The sequence below is a fragment of the Nerophis lumbriciformis genome, linkage group LG01, assembly GCF_033978685.3.
Source record: "Nerophis lumbriciformis linkage group LG01, RoL_Nlum_v2.1, whole genome shotgun sequence".
In the NCBI taxonomy this organism is placed as follows: Eukaryota; Metazoa; Chordata; class Actinopteri; order Syngnathiformes; family Syngnathidae; genus Nerophis; species Nerophis lumbriciformis.
In genome coordinates this window covers 25,195,314-25,214,470 of record NC_084548.2, presented here as the reverse complement: position 1 = coordinate 25,214,470, position 19,157 = coordinate 25,195,314, and the positions used below count along the sequence as shown (strand labels likewise).

At 39.9% G+C, this 19,157-nt stretch overlaps 1 protein-coding gene across 1 annotated transcript; it reads right to left on the bottom strand.

Moving 5' to 3' along the window:
• Positions 1-2,817: 2,817 nt before the first annotated feature.
• Positions 2,818-16,382, bottom strand: nufip1 (nuclear FMR1 interacting protein 1). The gene is made up of 10 exons (XM_061977947.1): positions 16,027-16,382; positions 13,627-13,700; positions 13,445-13,543; positions 13,310-13,372; positions 13,164-13,240; positions 12,999-13,091; positions 6,454-6,623; positions 6,051-6,191; positions 4,119-4,333; positions 2,818-4,034 (listed from the first exon to the last, which is right to left on the bottom strand). Exons 1-10 carry the CDS (start codon positions 16,265-16,267, stop codon positions 3,513-3,515), a joined length of 1,695 nt encoding a protein of 564 aa, XP_061833931.1. The 5' UTR covers positions 16,268-16,382; the 3' UTR covers positions 2,818-3,512.
• Positions 16,383-19,157: the final 2,775 nt, after the last annotated feature.

The window sequence follows — 19,157 nt, the reverse complement described above, 5'->3', positions numbered from 1 at the left end:
GTTATGTTTGCCACAATTGACACTGGCATTGTCTGCTGCATATGCAGACATGTTTTTCACCTCTAAGCCAGACATCTCAAGTTTTGCCAGCAGCTGGTTTGTTATGGCTTCTGACGTTTCGTTGCTGTCACTATAAAAATCCAACAGGACATGTTGGATGCCTTCATCAAAGTGAAAATACCTTACCACAATGGGAAAACACTTGTTTGTTCCTTTATTTGAGGCGTCGGTTGCCACGGAGAAGGGTAGGTTGTTTTCTTTTATGTAGTCGGTATGTTCCTGTACTGAATAGTGAGCGATGACGTTCTCACACAATGCCTTGGCTTTTGTTCGGCCACAGGCCATCCCTTTAGCTGTGGGCTAGTCACTGAAAATCTCCCGGTCCACTTTCATGCCGCAGTCTAAACTTCTGTAGGACTGATGATGCTTTACAGCAGTGGTTCTCAACCCTTTTTTCAGTGATGTACCCCCTGTGAACATTTTTTTAATTTAAGTACCCCCTAATCAGAGCAAAGCATTTTTGGTTGAAAAAAAGAGATAAAGAAGTAAAATACAGCACTATGTCATCAGTTTCTGATTTATTAAATTGTATAACAGTGCAAAATATTGCTCATTTGTAGTGGTCTTTCTTGAACTATTTGGAAAAATATATATAAAATAACTAAAAACTTGTTGAAAAATAAACAAGTGATTCAATTATAAATAAAGATTTCTACACATAGAAGTAATCATCAACTTAAAGTGCCCTCTTTGGGGATTGTAATAGAGATCCATCTGGATTCAGGAACTTAATTCTAAACATTTCTTCACAAAAAAAGAAATCTTTAACATCAATATTTATGGAACATGTCTACAAAAAATCTAGCTGTCAAGACTGAATATTGCATTGTTGCATTTCTTTTCACAGTTCTTTTTGACAGACATTTTAGTGAGGGTCAAACCATCATGGCATGGGGGGAAACTCTGGGTTTATGGTAATGAATGGAATAGCCTACTTGATTTGATGTTCAGTTTATGAACTTACATTACATTACATACCCCCAGGGGTACGCGTACCCCCATTTGAGAACCACTGCTTTACAGCATGGTACACCTTGCACAGCTCCGCAGCGTTTATCTTGTCATCCAGGGGCGACGAAACTTCACGAAAAAATGTCCTCATTGAAGAGGTACCTGCCGCACGTTTATTACTTTTATGTTTATCCGTACCCGCATGCCGTTCAATTGCAGCGTTCCCCTGACTACTTACGTCGACATCACATCGACAAAGTGTGCAGAAGCCATGGAATGAGTCTCGACTGCTTTTCGTTATAAATTCGTTCTCTTTTATCCATTCAGAATTAAACGAGGTCTTGCGTTTTGGCATGATGCTAACTTTCTGTCAATGCCGCAACAGCACATGGACCCTTGTTTACTTTTTTAACCAATGATAAGCAGATTTGTATCCGACACAGCTCTTAGCCAATCATTTGATACGTTACTGCGTTGGGGGGCATTTTTTACGGTCTTTGATTGGCTATTGCGCTGCAGCCCAGCAAAGATGAAAAAACTCCGCTCTTAAAGCCTAGTGCCTCAAAAAGGAGGACAAATACGTGTCCGGCTTGAAGCTGCGCCGGACGCCGGACATGGCATTAAAAATCCGGACTGTCCGGCCTAAATCCGGACACCTGGTCACCCTAATTGGTGTGTTGGAGTATGGCATTTACCTAAAAGCCCAGGAAATTAGCAGGCCCTAATAGACAGATTTTACAAACCCAGGGAATACACAGCATATGGATAGTATTGACAGCGCTTCACTTTTCCCCCTTTTGGTTACGTTATAGCCTTATCCTGAAATGATATAAATTCATTTTTGTCCTCAAAATGCCCCTTGATAACGTGAAAATGTTTTATAAAAATGTACAAATTTATTGTAAAATTTTTTTTTAACAAATCACACATACTTACTTGAGTATTCCTAAGCAATTGTTCAATACTTTGTTGATGTACCGTTGGCCGCAATTACAGCCTGGAGTATTTTTGAATATAATGCCAATGCTTCCCATCCAACCTGGGAAGCTTGAGAGGTGCTGCAAAGAGAAATGAGTGAAACTGCTGAAAGATAGGTGTGCCAAGTTGGCGGCATTCAGGGAGGTGACCAAGAACTCGATGGTCACTGTCAGAGCTACAGCATTCCTCTGTGGAGAGAGGAGAACCTTCCAGAAGGAAAACCATCTCTGCAGTAAACCACCAATCAGGCTGATATGGTAAAGTGGCAAGACTGAAACCATTTTCTTCGTAAAAAATGTTTTGTCAAAATGCACCTGAAAGACTCTCAGACCATGAGAATCAATTCTCTGGTCTGAAGACACAAGGATTAAACTCTTTGGCGTAAATGTCAGGCAACATGTTTGGAGGAAACCTGGAACCGCTCATCACCAGGCCAATACCATCCCTACAGTGAAGCATGGTGATGGCAGCATCATGCTGTGGGCATGTTTTTCAGCGGCAAGAACTGGGACACCAGTCAGGATTGAAAGAAAGATGAATGCAGCAATGTACAGAGACTTCCTGGAAGACTAAGATGAACGCAGCAATGTACAGAGATATCTTGAATAAAAACCAACACCTCCCATCCAATCTGAGGGCGCTTGAGTGGTGCTGCAAAGAGGAATGGGTAAAACTGCCCAAAGATAGGTATGCCAAGCTGGTGGCATCATATTCAAAAAGACTTGAGGCTGTAATTGCTGCCAAAGATGCATCAAGAAAGTATTGAGCAAAGGCTGTGAATACTTATGTAAACATTTCGTTTTAATACATTTGCAAAATAAAAAAAATAAAACCCCTTTTTCACATTGTCATTTTGGGGTATTGTCTGTAGAATTTTGAGGACAAAATTAATTCCATTTTGGAATAAGGCTGAAACATAACAAAATGTGGAAAAAGTAAAGCGCTGTGAATACTTTCCAGATGTCCCTGGGCAGTTCGAACTTAAAATTAATGACAACAAAAAACTACATAGCTCTGATTTGTTAACATTTATTTTTGGAGAAAAAATATATTTTATCAATGTATTTTACAAAATATAAATCATGCAAAATTATGTCATAATTCAAATTAAGCAAAATAAGTCTGAATTTTTCGATGAATATCAATTTTCCGTATTTCATCATCATGAATCATATTGATAACAGACGCTGTTTTGTCACTTGAAATTACTCTGGTGAAAGTTTGGTCACCAGAGAATCCACAGCAAGCGTGACCACATGGGGCATCAAATAGACTATAGCTATACTTTTCCTCAAGGAGTCCATAAACAGCTTTGTCACAGGGTGAACCAGAGCCATCTTTGCAAATAGCCGGTTCAGAATTAGTTTGGTCTCCTGGTGAGCCAGGACCAGTTTGGTGAATCACAGCCAGTTTGGTCGTTTGGTGGTCCAGAGGAAGCTTGATAACCCAGGGCCAGTTTTCTCACTTAAAAGTCTATAACATGTTTGCTCACAAGGGGGTCTGAGGCCAACTTAGCAAACTTTTTACCCTGGGAGTCCATAAACAGCTTTGTTACATGGTAAACCACAACCATCTTCGTAATTAGCGGTTTCAGAGACAGCCTGGTCTCCTGGTAAATCAGGGTCGGTTTGGCCATCTGTCGGTCCACAGCCAGTTGAGTCACCCGGCTGTCCAAGGGCAGCTTGGTGACTAAATGGGTACTGAGCCAGATGATTCTGTGACGAGCAGTGATTAACAGCCAAGTTTATATCCGCGTTAGCTTGACTAGTCTCCATCTCCTCCTTCCTAACCCCTGGCTTTGTGGTGGCTCTTTGAGACCCGGTCCCATCCTTGACAGAACAGGAGGAAGAGGAAGACAAAGTTCTGACTTCCACTGATGGCTTTTCATTTTCAACTTCTTGATCTGTACTTCCGATAGCTCGTCTCAGGTCAATCCCTGGTTGTAGTTTAGGTTGGTTCTCCACCTTAAAGAAGTTGTTTCGGACCACGTATCGAACACACTGCAGGAGGATGTTCCTCTCATGGCGGATGTCTGGTGCGAGGAGCTACACCAATCAAAACAGAAGGTAATCTCAAAATTTCTTAGGAATAAAAAACCTAGGTCTGTACAATCTATGCCGGCTTCTCACCATCTCAAGGAGAGTGGGCCTCCGTCTCAGCAGCATATCACAGTGTCCACCTCGACCGCGCCTTCCTCCTCTCCCTCTTCGTCCTCCTTGTCCTCTTAGGTTGTTTGCCATGTTCCGATTAGACCAGCGATTGGAGACCCCGGAAGCTTGTGCGTGCTGATTTTGCAAAACCTTGTTTTCTTGGAGCAGTTCTTTGGCTTTTTGCACAATTGGGACTGAAACAGAGAGAACCCCTTTTTTATTTTTAGAAAAGACCACTGTCAAAGACTTAAAAAAAAGAACATACATTTCACTCGATACTGCAACTATTATTGTGCACTGCAAAAACTGAAATCTAAGTAAGATTAAATATCTCACATAAGGGTGATATTTGCTTATTTTCTGTCTGATAAGATAATTCTTCTCACTAAGCAGATTTTATGTTAGAGTGTTTTACTTGTTTTAAGGGTTTTGGTCCTAAATGATCTCAGTAAGATATTACAGCTTGTTGCTGAGATTTTATGACCTATATTGAGTAAAACATGCTTGAAACTAGAATATCAACTGTTGCAAAGCTGTCTCATCAACACTCACAAGTATAAAACTACTTTTTAAAAGTAATAATTTGTTATTTCAAGCATGAAAATAAAATCATGGTGCCAATATGTCAAGATAATGGCACTAGCATTTACTTAATTTTAGAATATTTTTCAACATATTGAGCAAAAAGGTCTCGTTTTTTTTTTCTACCAAGAAAAGTGCACTTGTTATTAGTGAGAATATACTTATTTTAAGATATTTTTGGTCATTGAAGTTAGCTAATTTTACTTGTTTTGGAAAGTCTTGACGAGCTGAATTTTCTTGTTCTATTGGCAGATAATTTTGATTAGTTCAAATAAAATACCCCTAATTTTTGTATTTTTTTTTTCTTGTTTTTGAACACTGACTTTTTGCAGTGTGTTCAGTACTTAATTGTGTGAATGCCCTTCAGCATATTATTCTGCACCAAAGTTCCTCTATTTATTATTTTTATTACAACTCATTTCTGGTGCTCAACTACTTCCACATTTCTCAACCATTACAACATTAAAATAATTCGCTTCTGTGAGGAGGTAGCATTTTTGTCATTTAAAATGGTATTTAAAAGCACCTATGAACTTTTGTCAGAACAAAACATGCCCGTTTTTTCACCACATCAAAGCCCATTTCGAACTAGAGGAATTACCCAGGATGTGACAAAGTATTTCCAAGTAGTAGAGATTTTTATCGAATTTAAGAGCTTAAATTCACATGATTAGATTTCAGACTTCTTAAGACCCCGCATTACCCTGATTTCAGAGTTGATCGGCATCACCATCTGGATTCCAGATTTTTTCTAAAGCATTCTCTACTATTGGGAGATGGAGTCAAGCTTTTTCAGTTATATATATGTAACTGAGAGTCTTGTAAGATTACCGCTGATGTACTGCAAGTGCACAATGAAGAAAGCACAGTAGCTCTAACTCGGGAAGTACCGTTTAAAAAAAATCCCCGCACACATCATCAAATGTGCCAAAAAACCCGGAGCACACTTCCAGCATCCACAATAAAATCTCAAAATTACATCCAGTCTGACTGCGCTAGCAAAATAAGGGTCACAAGAAACAGCTTACATGTTTACTGTTATAATTTTGCACTTGAAGAAACAGTACCTTAACAAAATTCACAGAGATGGAATTGCACTTTTTAGAGTCTTGTTTACAGTTCAGGTTTAAAACTATCTAATGTTAATGGTGAAGAGAAAAGATAAAGTATGTTTGTTTTTTGTAACAGAGTTGAGACATTTTCATTGTGTAAGTGCAGAATCGGGATTGATCGATTTAGACAGTGATTTCCAAATAGGCACAAAAACTACATGCAGAGGGACAGATGTACAAACTCAGAACTAAGTCGATAACGAAGTGGTAAACTCACTCTGCGCTCCATCATCACTTTCACTCTCACTCATGGAGCCATAGTTGGCCACAAGAGACCCCAGAGCTGAGCTCATCTGCTTCGGGGCCACAACTAGGCCAGCACCACTGGAGGTAGCCGCTGCATCTTCTTTCTCGGAATCTGAAGGAAATGTGAGGGAAGACAATTACAATACACAGTACAATACAACAGTGTCATCAGGAGACAATGGTCATATCCAAAGCCACAGTCTGAGCCTCCAAAGGACCCAGCACAACCACTCAACAGAGGCCACTTATTAAAAGAGCGGTCGTGCTTCACCTTAATGCAGCGTGGTGACGTCTACAGCTCACAAATGCATGAAAACTGCTGAGGATGCTAACCTCGGATTTTGACACGGCCATGGTGTTGTTCCTTCACTAACCATTGTCACTTTTGACCAACACTCCCAATGGATCACAATCCTGGTTGGACCGTGTGATGGGTAGGAGTTGTTTTGCTGCAGTGCCACTGTCAATTGGATGAAGACTTTGGGGATGTTGCCGCTGGAACCCTCTCCCACGCCATTGGCCACGTCCTCTGCCTCTCATTCGTCTTAATATCAGAACACAGTACAATAGGGTTGTCAAATAGTTTGACTTAAGCAACAATACAATGAAGTCCCACTGACACTATTGACCCAACTGCATTAATACTTGGCCAAGTAACTAAATCTGATCAGCACCAAATTCTTATTTTCACAAATGTTGTCGTCTCTCCTGTCCTGCTGCAGTGCGCATACTCACTGCTCAGCGCTGTCCTCTGTGAAACCCAGAGCTCATATGAATGACAGGAACAAGCAGTCTATCGGTACACCAGTTTTTGTGTGTTTAAAGCCAATTAGAAGTAGAGTATGGCGGGTCAAAACTTTGCTAGCAAATTGGTGTTTCTAAGCTCATATACTTGTCCAATTAAGGATGAAGTTGTCAAAAAGTCTTGGAAGAAAAAAAAGTGGATTAGAAATGAGACATTAAAGAGGAAAATACCGGAAAAAAAATGTCATTTTATTTTAAATAAACACAAAGCTAATGTGTTTGATTTTTACTGAAACAATTTTACTAGTTAACAGTGCCACTGCCAATGTAAAACATCACTATGTAATAGGGCTGCACGATTTTGCCAAAACAACCTAATTGCGATTTTTCTCTCCAAAATTGCCATTGTGATCATTTTGGGATTTTTATATTTTATACATAAAACTGCAAAAATAACAAAAGAAGGACATGTTACCTTTAGACTGCAAACATATTTTTGTCTCCAAGTGCCACACATTAAAACAAAAGATTGTCTACATCATAATATTACACTGAAAAAATAACCAATAAAAACTATACAGCAATAAGGTAATGTAATCATAATATATAATAATAATACAAGTAATCATTTAAAATTATATAATAAACATATTCCTCATTACTGTAAGATAGTTTACCATTGTACTGTAATTGGAAGGTAAATAACTTTATTATCCTAAATAAATACACAAACAAAAATTAAATGGACTAATTTTTGTAACCCTAATAAATATTGAACATCTTAAGGTTATTTTTTTTTACCAGTTGTAAAAGTGAGGTCGGACGTTGTCTTTTTGTTTACTGCTATCTCATGATCACGGCGAAATTTTCGCTTGTCCATCCGTGTTGATGGGCATGAGCATCAACAGCTCATATTTGAAGCTGAAATATTCCCACAATAGCTTGGCTTTACAATCTTATGTTTTTCCTCCTAATTTGTGTTACTTTGTGGAACTTCTCACTGGCGAGTTGCAAGGCTCTCTGTACTGTGAGTGCGCTGGTGGCGGCGCCCCCGCTGTCGTCTCTGCCAAGACAAAGATTGTGAATGACTGAAAAGAGGGGTCACTCTGTTCAGTTTATTCCTCTGGTAAACAAACACGCTCAGGTGCTAAGAGCAATGCACAGTCAGAGTCAGACGTCTTTCTTTCTGTTTGAAGCGAGAGACGAACAAACGCGAGGCTAAAAAATTCTGATTGGGGAACATGGCTGTCACTCACACACTGGTGACGGCAGGAAAAATTTTTTTTGATTATTTACCGTATTAATAAAAAACAGCCCTGCTTTGTAACAAAGCATGATGATTAACAGCTATAGCATCCATCCACACACTACACTGTCGATGACAACAAAACTTTAACAAGTCTTCATTTAAACAAATAGTTTGTAAAATAAATGACAAAGCAAAACCAATGTAATTCTGTATTTTCCAAAGTAAGTTAATTTAAGTAAAGTTATTTGTTTATTGTCATATTTGTTGTATGTTGTTGTAACATGGAAAAAAATAACATCGATAAGCCCAATAAATGTAATTTTATACAGTGCAACTTTGATTTACGATACCCTGTATTTGTTAACTTTTCGATTTACGAACTTTTCGATCGAGCCAAGTATGCCTCAGTGTGCGAACCATGTCTCTGTATATGAACACTTCTTTCAGTCATTCGTTTTGTTTCACGCTTGCAGGTAAAAAACGCCCTCATTGTAGTAGTAGCAGGGCTTTCCACGTCACTTTCTGCACTAGACACACACTCACGACTGTGTTGACACTTAAGAAACATTTGAAAACTATTTAGTAAAGCTTTTAGTTAATGCACCTTTTAACTATAATTTTTAATCCACTTTGTATCATTTTTATGATGTTGCCCCTGTTTTAATTGAATTGTTGTTATACTTCACCTATGTTTTGTAAAGCGCTTTGTGATTTTTTCTGTAAAAAGCACTTAACAAATAAAATTTACTTAATTACTTCTCAGCGCTTCAGTGTGTGTACCTTTTGTGTGTTTTTTTCCCCTTTTGACAAGTCTTGTCCATTTTTCTCACTACCGGTAATTATAAGTCCCAAAAAGCCAAAAGACTGGCATGGAAAGGAGGAGAAAATCGCTGTGGAATTAAAAAAAAAAGAAGACTATTTGCAAGGAGCACTGTACATTAATGGTGCTCAAAAGTGTGGAAGAATTGACGAAACAGTGGACTTTTGTGGAAAAATATGCCATAGTAAACTTATTTCACAGTGGATGAGAAGTTCTTACCATCTTCAGGTTGACTCTTTCAAAGCATACACATTCACACACATTTAAATACTATAGTCTACATAACACGTAACGATGGTTATTGGGTCAAAATTTTACATATCGTATTTTTCATACTATAAAGCGCACATAAAATTATTAATTTTCTCAAAAATCAACAGAGCGACTAATATAAATAGTAAATCTGGTTGTGCTTACCGACCTCGAAGCAATTTGATTTGGTACATGATGTAATGATAAGTGTGACCAGTAGATGGCAGTCACCTATAAAAGATATGTGTGGACTGCAGATTGACACCTGTTCAATAAATGACATTACCAGTAGGCAAGCAACACCACAACATTGATGTTTCATTGAGAATTTAGTATATTACCCACGGCGCTCAAAAATCTGTCAAAATGTTTTAATACGACTTTGGTAAGCTACGAAGCCGCACCACTTGATGGAACACAGAGCATTACAGCTACTGTACTCTGATATACTGTGCTTCAACATACGGGTATTATTATGGTGTGTGTATAAGGACCCCAAAATGGCACCTATAAGGAGACATTATCTGGCGTTTTGTTGCTCAATATTATGCAAAACCAACATTTCTTTACTATTGGTGGGATTGTGCGGTATACCGGTACTAATAAAGTACAGCGATACTAATTGATTGAAATCGGTACTATACTGCCTTTGAAAAGTACCGGTACCGTTCTTTCATCTGCAGCGATGACTACAGAGCCGAACCGCATGATGTTGAGTGTGTCAAAACGTACACACAAAGTGCATACAAGCAATAACATCTTGGAGAGGATGAATGGCAAAAAATGACAATTCTATTGGTTAAGCTGTTGTGCCCACCTGCTTCAAGACGACCACCATTGTGCCCCTGCCAAAGAAAAACACTATGACCTGTCTGAATGACTATGGCCCCGTTGCACTCACCCCAATAGTGATGAGGTGCTTCGAGAGGATAGTCATGTTACACATCAAGAAGACCATCCCAGACACACTGGAACCTCTACAGTTTGCCTACCGGAAGAACCGGTCCACTGAGGATGCAGTCAACACCGTCATCCACACCATCCTCACCCACTCGGAGGGCAAGGACACCTATGCTGGGCTATTATTCATCGACTACAGCTCTGCTTTTAACACGGTCATCCCACAAAAACTCACTGCTAAACTCCTCACTGTTGGTCTGACACCGGCTCTCTGTGACTGGGTGCTGAACTTTCTCACAAACCGGCCCCAGTCAGTCAGAGTCGGCAACCAGACATCAGGCACAAAGGTTCTAAGCATAGGGACCCCCCCAAGGCTGCGTGCTGAGCCCCCTGTTGTACACCCTCTTCACACACGACTGTGTGGTCTCCCAGAACAACACCAGTATCATCAAGTTTGCAGATGATACTACGGTCGTCGGACTGATCACCGGGGGAGCTGAGGCAGCGTAGGGAGGTAGCGGAACTGGTGGCCTGGTGTCAGGATAATAATCTCTCCTTGAACACACACAAGATGATTGACCCACGGAGAAGGAGTGCACAGCACATACCAGACAGAGGTGGACAGGGTGAAAACCTTTAAATTCCTCGGGACCCACATCAGCGAGGACCTCACCTGGGCTCACAACATCCAACAAACAAAGAAAGCCCAACAGCGACTGTACTTCCTAAGAAGGCTGAGAAAATTTGGCATGCTACCCAAAATTCTCAGCAACTTCTATAGAAGTACGGTTGAGAGTGTCCTTACCAGCTTAATCACGGTCTGGTATGGAAACTGGGCTGTTAAGGACAGGAAGGCACTCCAGCGAGTGATTAAAACTGCTCAGTACATATCAGGAGCAGCCTTACCCTCACTACAGGACATGTACTCTACCAGGGCCACCAGGAGAGCACACAACATCATAAAAGACAGTACAAACCCCCAGCACAGTCTCTTCAGCCTCCTACCATCAGGCAGACGATACAGGAGCCTGAAATCCAGGACTACGAGACTGACAAACAGTTTCTACCCACAGGCCATCAGGATTGTGAATGCTAACTTGTGAATGATAGCTACCCCCCCTCTTTTTACTTTTATCTTTTGAACAAAAGACAGCTACCATGACCACCCCCGAACTGTGAACCATCACCGTAGACACTTTTCACCTTTGATCACTAAAGACACTTTAAACTGCTGCTGTGACCAAATGTCACCTCCATATTTATACTGTTGACTGTGAATCAGAATGTGCAATTATGTAATGTTACTCACTGTGCCTTGTATGTAAAAATGTTTTATTTTATTTTAGCTAAGTACCGTGTGACTTGTTGAAGGGTGGACTAGCAAAGTAAGATTTTCATTGTACGGCAAACTGTCTGTTTAACTGTGCATATGGACAATAAACAATCTTGAATCTTGAATACAGAGTGAAGCTCAATATGGAGATATTTGGGCTTCAAAACTAACGGTAAAGGTGACGCTTTAAACAAGGAAGTGTCGCGCTTCAAGTGTTGCTTTAAAACACGCCTCGCCAAACGTGGCGATTAGTATTACCACCTTTGCTTCAAACTCAGGTAAACATTTAAATAATGAACATTCAGATCTGCACAATGAGTTATAAATAGTGACAGGTAATAATGTAGTAGTTACACCTTTCCTGCTGTTTGGCTTCAGTGCAGACTGTCGTCAAGAAGCACAGGGCAGACGTTCCCTTCAGGGTCAATGTTTTACTATACAATGGGTCTGCTAAGCTCTGCTTTCGGGTCAGAATTTGAGGCCACCGATTTGTGACATTCTGGTTGCTACAATCTACCGGTCCAGCAAAGACAACATGCTGTCCAAGTGGAGACACGTAAATAAGACTGCCCACAAAACGACACATCCTGAAGAGACGGTCAGAAAGCGGCTTGAAGATGGTCTGTAAAACATAATTTATGCAGCATTTTGACCAAAGAACCACCATTACAAGTTATGTAGACCACAAAGAAGTGTTTTAAATTAAAATAATAATATAATATAATATAATATAACCCGTTTAGTGCGTCTTATTTCTGAAAATAGACCTGAATAGACCCGCTCATCGGCAGTGGGCTTTATAATCCGGTGCGCTCTATGGTCCGAAAAATATGGTGGATTATGTTTTACAGACCATCTTCAAGCCGATTTCTGACCGTCTCTTTAGGACGCACCTATTGTGGGCGGTCTTGTTTGCGTGCCTCCCCTTGGACAGCGTCTTCTCCCCGTCAGCCATGTTGTAGTTTTAGTGCTTCCATATCGAGTCTAGTGACAGATATAAGTTACAACTATACTGTATTTAGTATTCGAAATGGCAACAGCCAGTCTGTCACCACAACAAGAGGATAGGGAAAAAAAGGCGCTTGTTGAATCCCGCAAAGATTTCAGGGTAAATTTCTACCATATATGGAGACATCTGCTGAGGTCACAACTGGGAAAAATGTCACAAATGGGGAACATTCCAAACGGCTCGTTTGGAAGAAGTATGAAGGAAGGCGAAATTGTTCTATATATATTAGCGCAATGACTCCAAGGTTTGATTTCACTTTTCTGGACTTAATGCAGATCCAAACACACAAACACCGGTACCAATAGGTAAGAAAATTTGGTTTTGCATAATATATCCTTTTTAAAATGTGTACATGAGCGAGGACAAACAGATAGCTTGTGTAGGTAGCACATTTAGCACATTCATTTATCTGTGGCGGTCCCAATACAGAAAACACTATAATATTGATAGTAGTAATACACTTAGCCAACTACAACACAAAGCTGATATAAAGGCTTGTTTTTACTTTGAATAAATATAATCTCTTTGCATATGGGTTGGTTTTACAATTACAAAATTAAAAAGATCAAAATGGCCTGGGTTAGGACATGAATGGAAAGAAGTAAAAAATACCCAAACTGAGCTGTCTCCAGAACCGCTCCAGTCTTCTCTCGCCCTTCCATCAGTTTTTTCTTTTTTTCGACATGCTGCAAAGTCGGATAGTTCCTGGAAAGAAAAGGCAGAAAGTGTAAAGACTTCCAACGTAACATTTGCAATGCTCGATTTCTGAATACTAACTTGCGTCTTTCCTCTCTCCACTTCAAAATCTCTTCAGGGGTGTCCAGCTTGATTCTTTTCATTCCTGGTGCATGGGTCTAAGAAATGACCAAGCACTAACATTAGCAAAGGGCACAACACAACATAGGCAATAAAGACTAACTTACATTTTTCCAATGGATGTTGACTAGTTTCTCATGAGCCGTGAAGCTGCAGTCTTGTACAGAACACTACAAAGTTGGGCAACTTAACAAAAGAGTATGTGGTACTTCAAAGACAGTACTGTAACAAAAATACATTACCTTGACATGTTGAGCAACATGTTCCTCAAACTTCTCCTGGTTTTTAAAACCACGGTCACAGGTGTCACAAAAATGCAAAAAGGAAGGTCCATTGTTGCTCTGATCAAAAGGCAGACACATTTATCATTTGTAAAAATACAGCAAATTAAGAGCATGAAGTGATTAATAATTAAAACATGTACCTTTTTTCCACAGTTGTCTGTTGGTCTATAACCTTGATGTCCTGCTTGATACCATTCACGACCAGAATTATGGCCTACATGAATAAGTGAAAGGCAGTGCACATACACAAAATGACTAGATATTTGATGTGATTATTTCCTATAATAACTTAAAATACAAGGGAGGTATTTTTCACAGATGTCAAAATCCAAATGCAAAAAAACAGACATAGGCCATGTTTCAATACGCACACTTCCAATCTTACACTTCAAGATGTACACTATGTACCGATAGTAGGTACCCATGATGGGTAAATGATGGCTCAGTATGTATGTCGCTGCATTGACCTGCACTAATACTGTGTGGGTGTTTCACAATGGCGCCATCTACTGGACTACAAAAAAAAATTACTTTATTAAACCTGCAATTAAAATAATAGTTTGGTGAAGGCCACATGGAATTCACACATATGTTAAGTTAAAGTTAAAGTACCACTGATAGTCACACACACACTAGGTGTGGGGAAATTATGCTCTGCATTTGACCAATCCCCTTGTTCCACCCCCTGGGAGGTGAGGGGAGCAGTGAGCAGCAGCGGAGGTCGGGCTCGGGATTATTAGCAAATATAATCGTTTTTTAAACAAATAGCTGTGCTAAAAGGAATATGAAACGCGCAACTACTGTTGATAAATGGAATAGTAAACAGGAAAAGACAATTTATCTTGTGTGGCACTGTATAATCAAAATGTGGCATGTCACTCCCCGTGTTCACTCGCGAACTGAAAGAAGCGGTTCCTAACACATTGTGGTACAGAGGGACACAGCATCACTTCTTGTGTTTTATAATGCATCGCTGTTTCTGTACTGTTTGACTCGTTACTACAAGTGGCGGGCCGTGTATTTCTCACCTAGGCCTTCAGTGATGTCCTACTTAGTCCGACTTCACCTCTCAAAATACCGCAATTTATGTCACCACATGGACACGGCTGGAGATACTACTGGTCATTGAATCCACTCAACAGTGTACAAAACAGTCTATTTTTCGGCGCATTTTAAAATTCAATAAACTCGCTTCAGCAATTAAAACCTATCTTATGTGGTACTGTCAAAATTTAAAGAATTGTATAAAACAAATGAAACTTGAAAAAATTTTGAAATAAAATATTTAAACTCACAATTTGTAGCACCCATTCGACGCCGTATAAGTTAGTGGTACCGCTCGTAGTAGTTGGTCGTAGTCGGTTGATTCGTGTGAAAGTCGCGGGCAAACCATTTCACCGCCGCAATAGCTTCCAGTGTCGGCAGACCTCGTCTCACAAGATGTAGTTTCTCTTAAGTATCCTTCTTGAAAATGGCCTTGCAAATATATATCTGCCATCTAATCAACATTTTGCTCTCCTTCTTTGTGAGTACTGGTGAGTTTTCTATGGCTCCGGTGCCACTTCTTGTTTTCGCAACTTGTGATTGCATACTCACTTTGGACTCCCAAGTGAGTATCCAATCACAGGACGCATAAATGTCAGGGCCAGCGAGAAGGCCTTGCTGACAACAACTTGTGATCTGATTGGCTATGGCAATTGTCTATCACCTGTATGTGTCCGTTCACTTACAGTGCACAGACGCCTGCATTGTTGATTCTGAAGGCCCCAGGCAGATTTCATACAGCATCGCAACATAAGCTAGCTGAATATTGATTGGATACAAACTCTAATCTAAAAACAATAGCACTGGAAGGAGCATAATATGACATGTGTCCTGGGCATGACGTTAAAGTGCATCCGGCAGTGGAGGCTCCTCTATGGGGTCTTGGGGCACTAGGAGGTTAACCCCTTTACTACTGTTACCCCAGGTGGCCCTTGGCAAAGGCCTAGTACCTGACTGCCCCCTAGCCAGGGATACGGTGAAGACTTCAACGGCGGAGCAGGTGGAAGACGGTAGAATTAAGAACTACCACAACGGCTGCGATGGCGGAAGAAGGCTGCAGCAGAAAAGGGTCCCCAGTCGTCTGGGACTCCATGCCACTGGACCCTGACCCGATTCTGTCAAGGACCGTGTGGTGACTGTCTGTGCACCACACCACCACTGATTACTACTATGTAATCTTTGCAACGTAGTGCTGTCCCAAAACGTAAAATGTATCCACCATCTCATCTTCGCTCCTTTTAAATTGTGAATTGCAACCACTTAAGTCCCTCTCCTTCCCATATGTAGTAGCCATGATGGAGATGATTGGTGGTGGTGATGGTTAGTGTCAATCACTAGGTACCATTTGGGGAGTAACATCCGGGTACTGACAGCGCACTTCTATGTGTAAGTAAGGAAGGAAGTGAAGTGAATTGAAACACTGCCTGAGTAGAAGTTGAAGAACATCAAGAGAATTGTATGTAATACAATATTATACATTTAACATTGATGCTGACCGTATAAATATTGGGACCCATAGTTTCCTGAATGAGGACGGTAGCCTGTCGTTGCCCCGTGGTTCCCGGTAGCTTGACCGCTGTAGGCCGAACCGGGCTGGATAGGTGCCTCACTCCAGGTCCACATGCTGGGGTGGAAGCTGCTAGTCCGAATGAGAGGTTGCTGCTGCCATGGCAGTTGGAAGGAGTTTGGAGTAGGCGCGTCGAAGTTCGGCGCAGGGTAGTAGCCCGGTTTATCCATGCCCGTTTATTCACGGGAACTAAGATTTAAGAAGGTAATAGTCAACGTCTTACCACACGGTCCTCACATGTGCTTGTTTTGCCGGAAAAATCTGACGTCATTTCCGTCGCCACCGGAAATAGACGTCGATGGCTCAGAAAAATAAATAATTAAGTCTGATCAAAACACTTAACCGAATAATGTATAAAATACGGTGATCATACGCAGGATTCAACTCTTTTATACAATTAAATATCTGCATGTCGCGTGGAAGGAATTAGCTCGTGTCGTTCAGTTACATTTTTGTCCTGCAGATGGCAGGAAAAAACATTTTAAAGCGAAGAAGAAGTAGCAGCAGCACGGTTGCCAGACGTACGTTAATTACATAATCTGTACGGTAATTTCACAATTCACTCTATGTATGATCATTAAACCTCGTATAAATTACCTGAAGACACAAGTTGCTAAATGTGTTTGGACTGATGAGGAGATCATGTCATTTATTGAACACCAATGATCTGCTGTTATTATATCATTCATTTATTATGTCATATTTAAACTATAGTATTGAAGTCTGGGGAAATTGTTATAAATCCAATCTACAGCCTTTAGTCACTCTGCAGAAAAAGGCAATTAGGATTGTGTCTAATGTTCACTACAGACATCATTCAAATCCACTATTCGTGGAGTTAAAGCAACTTAAACTGCACGATGTGATCAATTTTAAAACTGCTCAATTTATGTTTAGGGCATCCCAAAACTCTCTACTATCCAATATACAGAACCTATTCCAGGATAGAGATGCTCACCATAGTTACAGTCTTAGAGGAAACAACAAATTTTGGACACATCTTCTCATTCAAAGCGTTTTCTTTATTTTCATGACTATTTACATTGTAATGTAGATTGTCACTGAAGGCATCAAAACTATGAATGAACACATGTGGAGTTATGTACTTAACAAAAAAAGGGGAAATAACTGAAAACATGTTTTACATTCTAGTTTCTTCAAAATAGCCACCCTTTGCTCTGATTACTGCTTTGCACACTCTTGGCATTCTCTCGATGAGCTTCAAGAGGTAGTCACCTGAAATGGTTTTCACTACACAGGTGTGCCAGGGTTGATTAGTGGAATTTCTTGCTTTATCAGTGGGGCTGGGACCATCAGTTGTGTTGTGAATGAGAAGGTGTCCAAACTTTTGGCCTGTACTGTATGTAAAAAAAAAAAGTTCAAAGTGACAATATTAAAGTTAGCCCTACAGTTCCAATCTCTGCAATACCAGCGTGGATGTACGATATCCAAGATGTAGATATGCAATTATTAGGTAATATAAGTTTAAATATTACTAGATACAACAACAGATTGAGGAAAGCAGTCATAATATATACAGATGCATCTCAAAAGACTGAAAACATGTTTTATATTCTAGTTTCTTCAAAATAGCCACCCTTTGCTCTGATTAATACTTTGCACACTCTTGGCATTCTCTCGATGAGCTTCAAGCACACATGTGAAGTGAAAACCATTTACGGATGACTCTCTCTTGAAGCTCATCGAGAGAATACCAAGAGTGTGCGAAAAAGTAATCAGAGCAAAGGGTGGCTATTTTGAAGAAACTAGAATATAAAACATGTTTTCAGCTATTTCACTTTTTTTTTGTTAAGTACATAACTCCACATGTGTTCATTCATAGTTGTGATGCCTTCAGGGACAATCTACAATGTAAATAGTCATGAAAATAAAGAAAATGCATTGAATGAGAAGGTGTGTCCAAACTTTTGGCATGTACTGTATATGAATTTATATGGCAGTTAATTGGGCAAAGGAAACTAAAGCAAGAAAAGCAGTCGTGTGCTCAGACTTCAGCAGTGCATTAATCAGCATAAAAAACATAGCTTCAGACACAGGACAACATTTACTACATGAAATAGTTCAGGCATTCTACAGGGTAAATAAAGTGGGAAGTGTGGTTAAAGTTATCTGGGTACCTCATGTAGGAGTTGTGGGAAAAAAGTTAGCGGATAAGTACGCAAAGCAAGCTACAACTAAAACAGAATACACATGGAGATTAACCACAGTAAAGAATAAGTGAAGAATATAGTTAAGATAAAACACAATGAAGAGTGGCAGTATAATTGGAATAAGGAAACAAAATGTAGGGAGTTTTACAAAAGGTGTAATGAGAGGAGGGAATAGAAATAGGAAGGAAGAAGACATTATTACTAGAATGAGATTAGGACATACTTATCTAAATAATTCATTGAAATTGATAAGGAAACATAACACAGGGCTGTGTGATTATATTGTCATCCATTAGAAAGTGTAGGGCATGTATTAATACATTGGAGTAAATATAATAGAGTTTGATTGATTTATTGATTGAGACTTTTATTGGTAGATTGCACAGTACAGTACATATTCCGTACAATTGACCACTAAATGGTAACACCCCAATACGTTTTTCAACTTGTTTAAGTCGGGGGTCCACGTTAATCAATTCATGGTATAAATATATACTATCAGCATAATACAGTCATCACACAAGTTAATCATCAGAGTATATACATTGAATTATTTACATTATTTACAATCCGGGGGGTGGGATGTGGAGGGGGTTGGGGAGGGGGGGGGTTAGGTTTGGTTGATATCAGCACTTCAGTCATCAACAATTATATCATCAGAGAAATGGGCATTGAAACAGTGTAGGTCTCACTTCGTAGGATATGTACAGCGAGCAGTGAACGTAGTGAGCTCAGAAAGCATAAGAACTCGGGATGTCCGATAATGGCTTTTTGCCGATATCCGATATTCCGATATTGTCCAACTCTTAATTACGGATACCGATATCAACCGATACCGCTATATATACAGTCGTGGAATCAACACATGATTATGCCTAATTTGGACAAC

Bases quoted from the DNA above. Each gene is read 5' to 3' on its own strand.
- nufip1 (XM_061977947.1), bottom strand. From the start codon at position 16,267: ATGGATAAACCGGGCTACTACCCTGCGCCGAACTTCGACGCGCCTACT. The intron at 13,373-13,444 runs GTAATGTATTTT...CCAACTTTGTAG, and splicing joins ATGTTGCTCAACATGTCAAG to TGTTCTGTACAAGACTGCAG. The intron at 4,035-4,118 runs GTGAGAAGCCGG...TGATTGGTGTAG, and splicing joins GGCCCACTCTCCTTGAGATG to CTCCTCGCACCAGACATCCG.